This window comes from Mus caroli, unplaced genomic scaffold (assembly GCF_978045245.1).
Source record: "Mus caroli unplaced genomic scaffold, Mus_caroli_1 scaffold_20, whole genome shotgun sequence".
Taxonomy (NCBI): Eukaryota; Metazoa; Chordata; class Mammalia; order Rodentia; family Muridae; genus Mus; species Mus caroli.
Window position 1 is genome coordinate 43,391,617 of NW_028227275.1, and position 16,024 is coordinate 43,407,640.

At 40.1% G+C, this 16,024-nt stretch overlaps 1 protein-coding gene across 4 annotated transcripts in view; it reads left to right on the plus strand.

The window, feature by feature from the left end:
- The window catches only part of Pcsk5 (proprotein convertase subtilisin/kexin type 5), a 417,146-nt gene that overhangs the window by 124,404 nt on the left and 276,718 nt on the right, over window positions 1–16,024 (plus strand). For all 4 annotated transcript variants that reach the window (XM_021151578.3, XM_029472674.2, XM_021151579.3 and 1 more), the window contains exons 4-5: window positions 3,700–3,843; window positions 6,442–6,518. In XM_021151578.3, the coding sequence (XP_021007237.1) occupies window positions 3,700–3,843; window positions 6,442–6,518 (221 nt within the window). The remainder of the gene's footprint in view (window positions 1–3,699; window positions 3,844–6,441; window positions 6,519–16,024) is intronic.

The window sequence follows — 16,024 nt, forward strand, 5'->3', positions numbered from 1 at the left end:
ACTAAGACCAAGCCAACTATTATATGACAACACATCTAATTGGGGACTTGCTTATGGTTTCAGAGGTTTAGTCCATTATCATCATTGTGGGGAGCATGGTAACATGCAAACAGGTACTGGAGCAGTAACGGAGAGCTACAGTTAGAGAGAGAGAGAGAGAGAGAGAGAGAGAGAGAGAGAGAGAGAGAGAGAGAGAGAGAAAGACTGAATCTGTAACTACTGGCCTGGTATGGTAAAGCCCACTCCCAATTGCTCACCTCCTTCAACAATGCCATACCTCCTAATCTTTCTGAAATAGTGCCATTCTCTGATGACAAAGCATTTAAATATAGCCTATAGGAGGCATTCTTATTAAAACCATCAAAGACACTCTCACAATTAAGAGAAACTTAAAAATGAGTGTGCTTTCCCTCCCATTTTCCTGAATAAATGATGATGAAGAAATAACAAATGTATATTTGGGTAACTTATGGGGGTATAAACTGATTGCCCCTTGTACATACCCTGCAATATATTACTGCGGATACAAGAGCTTGTTTAGGTAATAAAGTGGTACACTTAGCTAGAGTTACCCATGGATCTGTGGTCTATTTCCATTTCCTATGCTCATGGTTGTTTCTGAAAACTTAGTCAGCTGTGCATGGACAGCAATGGACTACTATTATTCAGAGGGAAGACACATATGTGACTGTAAACATTTAAACTGTGAACGCATGTGATTTCTCCAGTTCTAATATGCCCAAGTTTCTATTGGTCCCTTGGTGAGCTCCAGCCTGTGGGCACATGTACGTTGACACCATTCTATGTACAAAGCTTTTGTCACCACACAGATAACAATGCAGTTGGCTACAAATATGCGAACTGTGGCAGGTATGTGTGCGTTCACCCATGAGTGCTTCTTTAACATGGATACCTAGCAAGGACATTTAGGTCAGTACTAAGACCACTTTCACCAGGCTCTTAGGAATTGGTGAGGCTATTCTCATTGCATTGTTGGGTGACATCATTAATTTATATTCTCTTTGCTCTGAATATCTCAGAGCAAAGATGAGACAATTATGTCAGTAAAATGTCTGGAAACCTAGAGTGCTGAAATAAATGAAAAATCAATGATTCTCATTGAGGTCTCAGGGTCCTGAACCTCACTCACAATATATTGTGTAAATGGCCTCTGACTTATTACTCATCTACCAGAAACAGTGTAGACTTCTGTTAACTCGTTCACTCTCATCATATTTTTACTATTAATATAATTTCCTCTTTGGTATTTGGACGATATGCCATGTTAAGGTTATCAAATGAGTGTATCAGTTGCACAACTCCCAGCTACCACCAGCGACTCTGCAGTGGTGGATATAATGGATACAAAATGCAGTACCAGATTGTTTAAAATGATCCAAGTCAGATTTGCCAGAAGCAGAGGTGGGAATGTTCCAAAAGACGGTGGCTCACTCCACCACACATGTTTTCCATTGACGGCTGATGTTCTTCAGTTTTCCTAATTACAACTTCAGGCAGCGTCTATCCGCTCCAGGATGCTTATTCCATTTGTGGCTTGCCCGTACCCTGTGCATTTCCTTCCTTCAGCCCACATCTCGGCCACATTAACATTTTCCCCAGTCACAATGCGTACCACAGGTGCTCACAGCAAGTTTGGGGGAAAAAATAAAATGGACACTTGTTAACATTGCTTTGTGTTAAGTTAGAATATTTGGTGAGGAGAGGCTTACGAGCTTGGGTTGACGGGGTCAATTGGAAAGATGGGCATTTGCCAGCCTGCAGCATTTCTTTCTGCTATCATTTCTTTTAGCAAAAGTAATAACTGGCCAGACATGGTTGAAGAGGTTTGCAGGATGCATAATTATGCAAGATGCATAATTCTAATTTTAACTGGAAATACAGTTAAGGCTACTCTTTGATTCTGAGTCTATTGATTAAGCAGTGTTTATGAAATCTTAGCTTAGACTTCAGTTCATCGGTCAGTCAGGGAGACAAATGTACAAGCTTTGGCTGTGAGCAATACAACACAAGACAAGCCAGTGAACACGAGTTGGAGCATTGAGAACATGTATGTACATGCATATGCATGCCTGTGTTCCTAAGGATCTGGGAAAGAAAAAGAGGAGTGAGCCACAAGAGGGTCCAGAAATGTGCTCAAGAAACTGGAGGGAAGAAAGATGTTGGTATTTGGGTCAGTAGACCAGGGTAAACAGTGGATGTCCAGGACCCAGGATGGTCTTTTCCTCTTCTTCTGGCTTGCTATCCTCTGTGTCATTCTGTACAGCAGTCCCCACATTTTTTCTCTCCATGCCCTTCACCACATCACATTGCTAGCATTTGCTGCACCGAACAGGATGCTAGTCTCTGTGCTCTTATTTACATCAAGTCCTTAACAGTCACGTGACCACACCTTTTACTTTCTCAGGGACTGCAGTCTCCTTCTGACTGTGTCCCTAAAGCACTACACTCAGGTTCACCACCAACGGACTGAGTCAGTCTCTCTCTTTCTCTCTCTCTCTCTCTCTCTCCCCCCTCCCTCTCTTCCTCCCTCCAACCCTCTCTTCATAGCACAGTAAACACTCTCAATTGTCTTATTTGTTCATTTTTCTGTTTTCTGTGGCCCTCCTCTAGGCTGAATACCTAACTCTAGGCTGGCTGAGTACCTAAGGCATTTTTTTTTTTGCAACCATACTGAATCTTCAGTAGGTGCCCCATACAATGTGTGTTAAATCCATCAGTGCCAGTGTGGTCTCTGTTATGTTTGGGGCAGAGCAAACTTGGCATTCCTTTCCATTTCCTATGCGTGGAGCTATTTGCTGAGAGGCGGGAGGAATGTAGTGAGTGGCGAATGGCGAGCAGGAGCTGGTGTTGCTATGACATTACACAGTCCCATGTCCCTTCGCTTGTGCTTTTTCTGAGTCCTAAGAACCTGGAAAACAGCAACCCTCCAGAGTATTTCAAAGAGATAGGCTTGAAAGGAACAATTATGTGGGTTGAACCAACATTAGTAAATTATATCAGAAAAAAAGCTGCTGGCTCCATTCCTTTCCCAGTGTGTTTGGACACTGTAATTCTTGCAGAACAGAATTTCTGCACACAATGAGCCAGGATGCTATGTTTTCAGCCTGCCCCTTGAAGCTCCTGTATATACTTTACTAGACAGATTACATGTCTTGGCTTGGTTGCCCTTCTCAAAACAGCACTGAATGAATCTGCCTACCCTCGTTAATTTAGTGAAAAGCATTTAGAGAACCTGTTGTTTGTTTCTCACAGGAACATACCTCTGACTAGTGGAGTCCGAGTCAGTCCCAGTTGTAGCTAGATTGGCTCGTAGGTGCCTGAGCAAGGCATGAGAGAGGATGTATTCTTCAGTTACCTTCTTGAGGTAGATAATGAAATGCCGCAATGGTTGTTTATAGTGCAAGGTTACAATAAATTATCCCTTATTCTGTTGACATGCTGGATTTTGAAAGCCTATCTATGGCACTCATACTGGTGCCCAGTAGTGACCAGTTCATATTTATCTGCCTTCCCTATCTACCTTTTTTCGTGCCCTCTTGGTTACCACTCTGGGGATGAGTGTTTTCCTTCTCCCAGCCAGCAGACCAAATGTTCTTTATTCAATACAGTCTTTACAAGTGGTTAATTCTCCTATCTGCTCACTACTATTCAGTAATCTATGACCCCCTCGTTCTTTAGCACTGCAGCGACAACACCCATCCTTGCCAGTCAGACATGAATATCGAAGGAGCCTGGAAGAGAGGCTACACGGGGAAGAATATCGTGGTGACTATCCTGGATGACGGCATCGAGAGAACCCATCCCGATCTGATGCAAAACTACGTGAGTGTTTGATGTGGACACAAGTCCTCCCTCTTTGGAAGCAGGGCACTCCTGTTGGGATGGGCCAGGAGTGGGAGGGCTGCTGGCAAGGGTGGAGGGAGATATTGTGGGTCCTGTGCACTGTTCTTTCCTTATAAATGATGAGCACTTATAGCACAGGAATCACAAGTCTCTCTCTGATTTCCATGCCTTTGATGGGGTGGCCTTCAAAAGGAGAGCCATTAGGTATCACAAACCCTGCTACCAACACCATCTATTACCAGTCACGCCCACTCTTTTCAATAATTCTGCCAGGCAACACATTGTCTTGTATGGAGAAGAGCAGACTGAGAACTTTTCTCCAGTTATTCTACCATCTTTTTCTTTCCTATGTCTTCAGTATTCTTTTTTCAAAAAACCCAACATTAAAAAAATGAGATTATAATATAATTCTATAACTTACCCTTTCCCCTTCCTTCTGCAAATGTCCCAGGTAACCCTCCCTGCTCTCTTACAAAGCCGTGGCCTCTTTTTTCACTGATTGTTGGCACATACATACATGTATATGCATATACATATATCTCTAAGATTACAAATATAGCCTGCTTAGTTTGTATGATGTTACTCAAATGTATGCTTTCAGTGCTGAGTGTTTAGTAACAGATAAGTAATTGGTGTGTTCTTCCCTAAGGGATACCATTCCTTAGAGCCTGTAGTTCTTTGTGTAGGGTTAAGGCCTGTGGACTTACCCAGTCTACGTTGGCATGTCTATTGTCCTTGTTCAGCTCCTTCTTAGGCAGCTATATTGATGAGAGTTTATGGATGTAGCTTCTGACATTACTAGGAGACACAGCATCACAGTAATCCTGATCCCCTGGCTCTTACAGTATTTCTGCCTCCTCTGTTCCTGTGTTACCTGAATGTTCCCTGAACCCAACAAGTAGGAGTCATTCTGTAGATGTACTCATTGAGGCTGGGCTACACATTTCAGCGTTTTGATTGGTTGTGGTTTTCTGTAAGGGTCTCTATCTGTTGCCAAGAGACCCACTTCTCATTTGCCTCCTGGTACTACATATCCATCTACCCCTTCCTTGAGAAGACACTGAAGATTCATTTAGTTCTGCTTTAAATGAGAGTCTGTGCTTAACCTCACCGTGTGGCCAAGCACATTCAGATAAAAGTATACCTCTTTGCAGCATAGAACTTAAAGCCTCAACTCCTCAGATATAGGGGAAGTAGCTAAAGTCTGGAGATTGAAGTCAGTTGTCCTGAGTGAGATATGAGATCAAAACTCAGTTGTAAAAAGGATATCTGCCTTGTCACATACCAGGAGGGCTCTCTGTGTATGCTTCTACCTGGTACATACTGGGCTTCATTAAGTGAAATTTGTGTCTACCTAATCATGATGGCAGTTTTTGCCTCTGTTATGTTTTCATTTTGAAAGAATATTCTGTAGGATTACCTGTTCAGTCATCAATGGAGCTGCTATCCCACTTTTTACTTGGTGGCTAGGAAAAACATTCTCTATTATTCAGACCAAAGACTTGAACTTCTGTCTGATTCATTTCATGTCCAGATAGACTACAGAATAGTCTGTTTGGTGCCTCTGTTTCCTGTGAGTAAAACTGTTAAGGAGTCTTTGAGTCATAAATCCAAAGTGTGTCTAGCTCTGACAGCCACTAAGAGGAAGCAGGGCTCCTTTGTGCAGGAAACAGAACAACATTATGTGCATCATGTATTGTGCCTGACTCTACAGAACATTTCAAACTCTGTGGACTAAACTGTATTTTCAGAAACACAAGAATTTAGTAAAGACTGGAAGCAAAGATAATATTGGCTTTTATTAACATCAGACATAGAAGCAATCATGAAGCACAGAGGAATTAATAATATTCTGGAATGGGCAAAGTGCAGGAATAATAAAAAAATTAAGCTATAGAAGTGACCCTGTGAGTTCTCTTTAGAATTCCAGAGCTTTTTTCCTAACCATTTTTGAAAGCAAACAAATAAATCCAACTCTGACTTCAGAGATTCTGTTTTCTCATTTTAAACCATAGCTTAGGACAGCCTCGCTCATCATTTGGGCTGTTCTCAGGGCTATAGGATAACAGTAGGAGTCTGACTTGAAGGCATCTATGGAATAGAAATTATGCCTGAAACAAGACTAATGTTGTGTTATACAGATCCCAGGAAACCTGATAGACTAAACATCTAATATCTTAGCTGGCTTGTCACTTATGTGACAATAATTGGTTTTTCTTCTGAAAAAAAATCACTAAAATATGATAAAGACTCTTGCAAGCTCAGGGCAGCAAGTAAGGGGCAGATACACACACACAAATTCAGGGCATCTCTGCAAGATAAGTATCTCAAAACTGGGTCACTCTGGATAAGAAGGGGGAAGTCCTTTGGTCTATACAGACTATATCACCTTAAAGGGATAATACATCAGTGATTATTATTGAACCAGCAGTCTCTTCCTAGGGTTTCTGATGCTAGTGAACCATGAGTATATTCATTAACCTAATTACTGTCTTCCAGAAATGCGTTTCAGAATGCATGAGCTTGTGAGGTGTCTCTAACCACAGTCTGTTTCCCTTCTTCTCTTCATGGTCATAGGATGCTCTGGCAAGTTGCGATGTGAATGGGAATGACTTGGACCCGATGCCTCGTTATGATGCAAGCAATGAGAACAAGTAAGATTCAGAGGCGGGCTGGCATGTGGCTGACCGGGAGCTCTGCTCTCTGCTTATTCTGAGGGAAGTCGTCTCTTCAAAACTCTTGGTAACAATGGTCTTTAAATCATAGCAGGAGAAACAGGTGACTTTTTACTGAAGTTTCTAAATAAGGAAGTGGAGTTGTGGATATATGAAAAAGTAGCTGCTGGCAGAGCCCTGGGGGATGGCTCAGCATCTCCAGATCTTACAGATGGAAGTGAAGATTTTACTCCTGAGATCATTAGTCCATAACACATAGAGATAAGTGTGCTAAGGGGAACAAGACAAGAGTAATTCCCAAAGTTTCACTTACTGTTAAATCCAACATATATGTTTGGACATTGAAGCTACAGTCACAGATTGGGTTTTATACCAGGGCACAATAGACCATTCAAAGCATTATTGCCAGGCATGGGCTGCATTCTCTTTCCTATCCCACTTCCTAATGAAGAGGCCCAGTATCTCTCCCCACTTAGTATGGGAGCTTTTAGTGAATACAAATGAAAATGAGGATCCACTGGATAGCAGAGTCCTTATCTTTCTTCAGCGGGTAAGTGGCAACAGTTTTTTGATACCTGCAAAGACCATCAGCAGATATTTCTGGTCATTAAACACATTAGTGGATCTCTTCCTTCCTGTACTTTAGAGCTCTCCTGAGAAAACATTAAAATTTAGAAAATTTTGTGTCACTTTTTCTTATCAGGTTTGAGTTGCGGCTATAGAAATGCAGAGGACTGCTTTGGCCAAATATTACAATGCATTGTTTTTCTTTGTGGGAGATTTTCTTTTCATTTGGTTAAGTAAGTCAACAAGCTCAGATAAAAACCAGATGACCCAGGCAAACTTTCTATTATTTTCTTCATCTACATAGATGTTTCAATGAAGAGTATGCCACATGTTAATCTCAATAACCAAGTGCATGTGACAAATAGGGTCTGTGGTACAAATGATATAAGTAGACTTTACCAGAACTTCCAAACAAAAGGAGAAAGGGACTAAGTTATTGCTCAAACTAGTGATCCTCCTGCCTCTGCCTCCTTCAGGAAATCCTACCGGTGTGCGCCACCACTACCGGCTAAGTGATTGCTCATAGACTTCTTTCAGACAAGGTCTTTATTGTCTAGATTATAATGTTCTATGAACTTCACATAAGCAGTAAGAGTTTCATGCAGCATGAGTTGATTATCTTGAGCCCAATTACAAGCCAGTGTGAAATGACTTGAATCATTTCCTATTTAAGAATGTACTCTTGTGGGGCTAGGGGTGAGATATGAGAAATAGCTGGCCTTTTGTGTTTGTGTTTGCTTTGAATTTAACTTTTCTCTAAAATTCATCTTTGAAACAAAAAACAATACACTGCTAGTACCTCTACAAATCCTGTTCTGCTGATGTGCATCATAGGCATTCCCAAGAATCCAACAGCACTCAGAAGAATCCCAAACACAGAGAAAAGACAGACTTGACATCCATAGCATTCACAAATGCCATTGGCCATGCTGCACACATGATAGGAATGTAATTAAGTGGTTTGTATGTATTAAAGAGGTGAATGTTTCAAAACTCTAATAAGGTGGATCTTTATATTGGAAATTACCTGTGGTATACTTACTTCTCTTACAAGTACAAATATCCCCATTCCCACTCACACTCTACATGAAAGAAAACGATAAATGCTAAAACCAAGAGGAGAAAACAGAACAGTAAGGGAAAGTACAAAACAGACAGAGGGCTAAGCAGAAGAAAAGTATGCAGGGAGAAGGCCCCCATGTGACTGGGAAATGAAAGGAAGGCCACCTGAGAGCAGGAAGTATCTGCAGGGCCACCAGTGTGACCATGTGTGGATCATTATGTCCTACAAGGCAGCCTTGAGTTTATGTGCTCCTGAATGTTCAGTTTATCTGATGTGTTTTGTTTTCTTTAATTTAATTCACCTAGAGATTCTAGGAGAGAATTGCACATAAATAAATGCCAATTCCACATATGCTCAGCATAGTCCCTAATGTATCAATCACGTTGGAAGAGTCTGTTTATCAAAATAAGTGTTATAGCAAAGCTGACTATAATGTCCCTATTCACTGCATTCATCATGTAAGTGTTTGCATAGAGAAAAGAGGAAGGGAAAATGTAAAATGTCTACATCAGGTTAATGCCCAATGTCTTTTAGGATATGAATGTACAGATATGCTGTGGGTAAGAATGGAAGACCAATGGGTTGAGCCCAGTAGCTAATTATGTCTAAAATTGATCCCTTAGCTAGTTATATCTAGCTCTACCTGTGGCGAGTTTCTACCTTGAAATAGAGTGGTGATGGTGACCATTATCAAAAGTGTGTGTTCTATAACAATGCTGACCAGTATGTCCATATGTAAAAAAGCTTGCTGTTTCAGTACTGGTCTTACTGGTGATTTGCAGACTTTTTATTTGTTTGTTTCTTTGAGACAGGGTTTCTCTGTGAGGCCTTGGCTATCCTGGAACTTACTCTGTAGACCAGGCTAGCCTAAAATTCAGAGATCTACCTGCCTCTGCCTTCTGAGTACTGGGACTAAAGACATATGCTAACAGCACCCAACTCAGACTATCCTTTTAAACTTACATGCTCAGATAGCAGTGGAATAATATAGATTGCTAATGGGTTAAATTTGGAGACGTGCTTTTAAACTTGTCCATTCTCCAGGACTTTTGTTCATGAGTCACTGTGGTATTGCTCCTTCTGGAGCACACCAGTGTATCCCAATTCGACCAGTCAAAGAGGAGGGTGTCACTTTATTGAGTGAAATGGGAGTTTCATTGATGGATGATACCAGCTTTGTTATCTGTATCAATAGTTGTAGGTAGTCTTTTAAAAACTGTTTTGTTTTGTTTTGTTTTGGCTGAAAATTACATCATTTTCCTCTCCCCTTTCTCTCTCCAGCCCCTCCAAGATACCTCCCTTGAACCCCTCCCATATAACCACCCACCTTCAAGTTGATAGCTTCTTTTCATTTTTGTTATTATCCTTGGAAAGGCTAATTCTCAATCTCCCAGTAGTCACTGGTTGCCTGTAGGAGCACTGGTTTGTCTAGGGGTGGGACTGTGAAAAGTTTTTCTCCTCCCATGTTAACATGTCCGTTGATATTACTATTGTTCGGCAACCACTTCTAGGAGAGCCTGTTTAACAGTGGACTTCATGGAATTCTGGTTCTTGAAGTCTTTCTGCCCCCTTTTCCTATTGTTCCCTGAGCCATAGATGCATAGGAATGTGATGCAGATGGATCTGGTGGGGCTCGGTTTCCCTTGGTTTGTTTACATCTGAATTGTGTCAAATCGTGATTGTCTGTGATAGTCTCCATTGACTCTAAAGAGAAGGTGCTTTGATGAGTGGTGTATGCAGGTGATATGACATGAGAAATGTAAAGACGGAGGTGGGATGAATTCACTGGGGATCGGGGAAGAAGGGTCAATATAAAAGTAGGAGGGACAAGGGACAAATAATACCATGGTTGTTTTAGTAAAGCCTTAAGGAATCATCATTTTATAATTACCCCAGAACTGTATACAATACATATAAGTGTATTTTGTATGTATTCATTTTATATATATATATATATATATATATATATATATATATATATATATATATATATGGAAGTTATGCCACTTGGCTGACAGTGCTCCCCACAATAACCATAGACTAACAAAAACTCCAGGTACAAGAAACCTCCATTAGAATGGTTGGTCAGGGTAGTCCAAGTGACTCCCAACACAATATCAATTAATGATGTAGCCTTTGGTTGCCTCTCAGAAGTTGAAGGTAGGCTCCTTTTGCTGAACACAGGACATTCTTGGACCCAGGACTCAAATACTCTGGCTGGATCTAACCTGAAAGCCTCCATCCCACAGTCTACTCTTTCAATGTAAAAATGGAGGTGGGATGAATTCACTGGGGATTGGGGGAGAAGGGTCAATATAAAAAAGTTGGAGGAACAAGGGACAGAAAATACTGTACAAGGTGCCAAGTAAGGGAAACAATTGCTTGAATATAAGATCATTAAGAAAAGGAGTTTCAGTTTTAAGAAAATCAGAATAGGGAACTTGAGGCATATGCTATGTAGAACCACCTTGTATGATCAGACCAATTTGTTTGGCAATGTGTTTAGAATTCCCTAGTACTTGGCTGTATTTGTTCATTTTTCTAAATGAGTATTTGTCTAAACTACATAGCTAACTATGAATATGAAATCTGTATTGATTGTTAGTAGACTGAATTGGGAATGGAATTCATAGGGAACCAATGGCTCAAGCGTTTTTTGAATATCCATAGATAATATAACCCAAAATGTATGCGAACCAGATCTTAAATTTACATGATTATGATTGGTACCAAAGTTTTGAAGTGAAAGAAGTACAAAGCTATGTAGTCCCTTTTTCTCACTACTCTTTCAGTGCCCAAATGGTGATATGTTGAATCTGTGTTATTGACAATAAAGAAATACCAACATAAGTAGAGTCTAGAACCGCCTGTCTTCTGCTCCCAATTTGCCTCAGTTCATTGTGGCTTGCATTGCTGTGGACTTAAAACAGAATGTGCCTCCCTACAAATGAAACAGTCTCACAGTCCCCTGGCATTTCATCCCTCTACTCCTATTTCAGTAAATGAATTATTGATGACTGAGTTAGAGCAACCCTTCCGTAGGTTGCCTCCTGTTAGATATTCTCCCTGCTTAAGCCATGGCAATGTGTGTGTGTGTGACAGAAGATGATACCATTGTATAATATTGGATGTGTTGTGTGTGACTTCAGAATCTAATTGCTCTGCAAAAGAAACCACCCTAGAAGTTAAGGTTTATTTTCTTAAATGAATAAAGTTGGTTTTTTTCTTTTCATTTTCATTTTCATTTTCATTTTTATCTCTCATTTTTGAGACTTAACCAAAGAAGATAGAAATACATTTCCTTTGATTCTTTAATCTTTCACACATTTTCTGTGTTTTTTAAGAATGTTAGTATGGTACAGAAACCAGTCTCTGTCTCTCTCTCTCTCTCTCTCTCTCTCTCTCTCTGTGTGTGTGTGTGTGTGTGTGTGTGTGTGTGTGTGTGTGTGTGTGTGTATTTCTTATTTCTGCACAGCTGTTGCCAGGAGATAGTATTCTAATGCAAAAGCCAATGCATTTAGATTATAAGCGAAATATAGTAGCTCAGTACTAGACTGAAAACCCCACACTGTAAGATCTGTGACCATAACAAGTTGTAACATTAGTAATTATTATTACTTATCCATAATTTAGGAGAACAGACAAAACTTACCAAAGAAGAGGAGGGTTGTTACCAATGTATAAATTGCCTTTCTATATAGTTTCTAAAATCTTCCTTTAATATATTTTCAAGATTTTAATATATTTTCAGTTCCACCTAGTAGTTGCTTGGTCTCTGCATATCAAATAAATTCATGCATAATGACATTGACTACAAATACAATTCCTAGAGTCTTCACACTAAGAATATTTTACGTTTTTCATGTACAGCTGCTGTAGGCTGTTGAAGCTGCTGTAACAATGTGTCTTAGATTAGATAATCTATACATATAAAGAATAGAAAAAAAGAACAGAAAAGAAATTTAATACATAGATATTGGAGGATGGGTAGTCTATGATCAAGGGTACAGTGTACTTAGTATCTACAGCAGGTCTCTTTTTTATGAAAATACTTTCTGCAAGTGTTGACATTGCCAAAGGGACAAGCAGACACCCCTGAGCAGGTTTCATAAGGGCACTAATACCAACTGCTGGGACACTAGTGTTCTCTGCATCTCTGAAGACCTTAAATACTCTCAGATGGCTCTAGGAGAGATCGCCCAGAAACTGCTTGTTCTGTCTCAGTTCCTAGCACTGTTGGCTCCCTGTCTCCTTTCTGTGTCTGTGTATATCCCTTGATTGAACTGCTTTAGCCAGTATAGAAGACCTCAGAGTTCTGGGGTAGACCTGTATCTGGCACAGGTATATGTCCTTTATTTAACTTGCTGTCCTGTAGCAAAAAAGGAAAAATATTCAAATACATCTGAGGACAAAAGTAATTAAATTTATGAGAGTCGTTTAAATAGCTGTTTATTCTTTAATGAAGGTTGAACAAATATGGAACGTGGTTATCTAACCTCAAATTCCTATAGAGCTGTTACCTGAAGTATAAATATTCATCTTCATAAAAATTACATTAATTATTCTGGGGCTTGTAGTCATGCTAATGCAACCTTCAAACTCTTTTTGTTCTGCTCTTTGTCAATTTCACTATTTTCTCCTCTAGGATTTGGGAACTTACTGTCTTGGGACCCTCATTAACAGTTTTGATAAAGCATCTGATTGATGCTATAGGTTAAAATGAAGTTTGGTTGTAATTTATGCGAATCCCATGTACTATTGACATGAATAATTAATAGTTGCTTAAATTTAAATTTCTTATTTAAAAAACAAACTGACAACTTCCTAGGGCTCTAAAGCAGATGGAAATTGCAGTAAGGGAAGAGATAAGTATCCTTTTTAAATAATGAATTAAGCATTTGAGCAGGGTTTCCAGACAGGTGTATTTACTTGTCTTTCTTTTCTAATCTCCTCCAGCCTCCTCCTTCACATGCCTATATTTTCTGTTATTTTCCTTCCATCCAGAAATATGTATGATCATAGAGCATGAAGACCTTTGAGGTGGTGGAGAGGAGAGTCTTGGTGGCCTTATTAAATATAAGCAAAGGGTCTAATATCTCTCAAAGCAGATTAGCTAGAAATTTTCATGTGAGATTCAGAAGAAAAAAGTCAACCGAGTAGAGACAACCTTTTTTTTTTTTTTCATTATTATACAACCTGTACAACGAACAGGATCAAGAGCATACTGAAAGAATTTTGGACCTCAGTCTTGCAGAATATTCACTTTAAGATCATTGAGATCATTACGATGGCTGCATTTTCATTTTTATCACATTCTTCCAGGTTAAAGGACTAAAGTTAGAACTTTGTCATTATAAGGTAACATAGGTGCTATATTTTGAATTGTTTATTAATCCTGCTGCAATAGAAGCTTCCTATTCCCATGTGGGTTAGGTATTAATAAATATGCATTTAGTTATCAGAAGGTCACTCAGTAAAGAAGACTGGATGATAGAGAACAAAAATATCCTGCTTTTACAGGATGCTTAGGTACCAACCCATAGCCCATTGCCTCTGTATCTGTGACTTTGGAGGAACATCCTTCCAAGATTTTCCCTTGCTATATGTGTTCATCTTAAACTACCAATAGTCTATATGTCTACCTTTTTCTGTTTGGTTGTATTTGGTTACCATGTAAACACAAACTAATAAAATCGGCACCTTTGCATCAGGTCTATTTACCATTCGCAGCATCTCACATTCAGGAAGTGTGCTCACAGTTACTGAGTAACGGGCAAGATTTGAGCTCATTTTTTTTCACAGGGTGTATTTATTCACATTGTCAGTAGAGGAGAAGCTGAGGTCTGGGCTGATCACAACCTAATGGATCTGTCATGACCAGAATGCAGCATGGTGTTCACTGAGAACTTGGTACTCAAGTTTCTGCTTCTTTAGAGAAAAGGAGCAAAGATCTCTGCTATCACATGATCACTGTGGCATGGAATAAGGGGCAAAGATCATTCATTTCGATAAACGATTATATAAATATGGCCCCACAGTTCTATTTATCCAGTTGAAATAAATGAAGGCCATGGGATATTTATTTAGAGGTTGTAGAGAGTTAGCTATGTAACTTGCAGGCACACAAAGAAAGACACAGAGCTAGATAAACTGTGTAGTTGAAAAGAAAGAAGAAAGGAAGGAAGGAAGGAAGAAAGGAAGGAAGGGAGGGAGGGAGGGAGGGAGGGAGGGAGGGAGGGAGGGAGGGAGGAAGGAAGGAAGGGAGGGAGGGAGGGAGGGAGGGAGAAAGAGAAGGATGGAAAAAATAAAGGAAAGTAGGAAGGGCCGAAAATTGGCTGGCTTTAGGCTTGGTCTGATTGGATAGTGAAGCTGGAGCTTGGGTCTGTCAACTTTCAAAAAATCTTACTGGTATATACTAACAAGAAAACTTAATGAGTACCAGCTGATCAAAATTCAAGTTAAAGTTTGCTGAAAACAATGTGAGCATGCCATATGTATGAATGCTAAGATTATTACCGGAGTTTATCTGATGTAAGTCCTTCAGGTCTAGAGACATGGCTTAGCAATTAAGAGCACTGATAGCTCTTCCAGAGGGCTCAGATTTGATTTCCAGCACTCACACGGCTGCTCACAACCATCTGTAACTTCTCTTCCAGGGTATCCAATGTCCTTGTCTGACCTCTTTGGGTATCAAGCACATGGTGCACAGACATATATGGAGACAAAGCATCTAGATACATACATTTTAAATATTAATTTAAAAACGTAAGTCCCACAGTAAAGTGCCAGCCTAATTCCCAGAGGCCACTGGGGTGATTTTCACATTGCCCTATTTGGAGAGCAGACTCTGAGCTTTGAGTCACATGAAGTAAAACTGACCCAGTGTTTTTGCCGTTGGGTGCAGAATTTTATGAGTGCCCTGAAAATGTGGGCTGTGAGTGAAAGATTCTCTCTTAAAGACTAAGCTCAAGGAGTGCCTGGAAATGATATCTCAAGGATGTGTTCCCCTTCAGAGAATAGTAAGAGTTTCTTCCATTGCCTGTAAGTCACCGGCCAGCTCTCAGGAGCCTGACAGGCTCTCTTGAATCCCCTCTTCTCCACTTTCATCCCAAGCTGCCATTGCATGAATTTAAAAGTGACCTTTGTTACAATAGTTTACCTCTTCCTATTTTTGGCTACCCATATTCATCTGCATATAATTTACATATGCTAGTATATGCATTTGAATTTGCATGAATTACAGATAAAATGCCTTGTAGTGACATCCTGAGCTGAGATTAGCTGACTGCTTCAGGTTTCTTGTGACCTTCTTGCTTTTGGTTGGCATTTTCTCCTTCAGAAGTTCATCCTCATAGGATCCCACCCCCTCCTACACCTGTCCCAATTACCAAAAATAGAATCCTCTTTTCTCCCTGGTCCTCCAGCTCCGATGTATCAGGTTGTTGTGTGTGCCTTCTATCCTTTTCATTTTCCATCCTCCTGCTATCATGATCTTCCCAGAGATACTAGTGCTGTCATCATGCCAAAAGAGCAGGACACCGTGGTCTGTCACATTCGACCCGGTCTTGACATCAGTTCCTTGCTACTGACACTAAGTGACCTCATTTGAACCTGAGCGGTTTAAATTGTGGCCTGAATGTTAACTTTATAGACTGTCAGAATGTCATAAAGTTTACTGATTTATGTTTCCCTTTTAGAGTTATGATAGAATGCTTTAATGTCTTCCAAAGGAGTTGGAAGTATTTGATCTTGGCATTGAAGCAAGAACCTTTGTTTATTTCGAATTCTCATCTACCTGTCTAATACATCACAATGGGAAGGTGACAGGCAGTGGAGAGAAAGAGATCAGTGAACT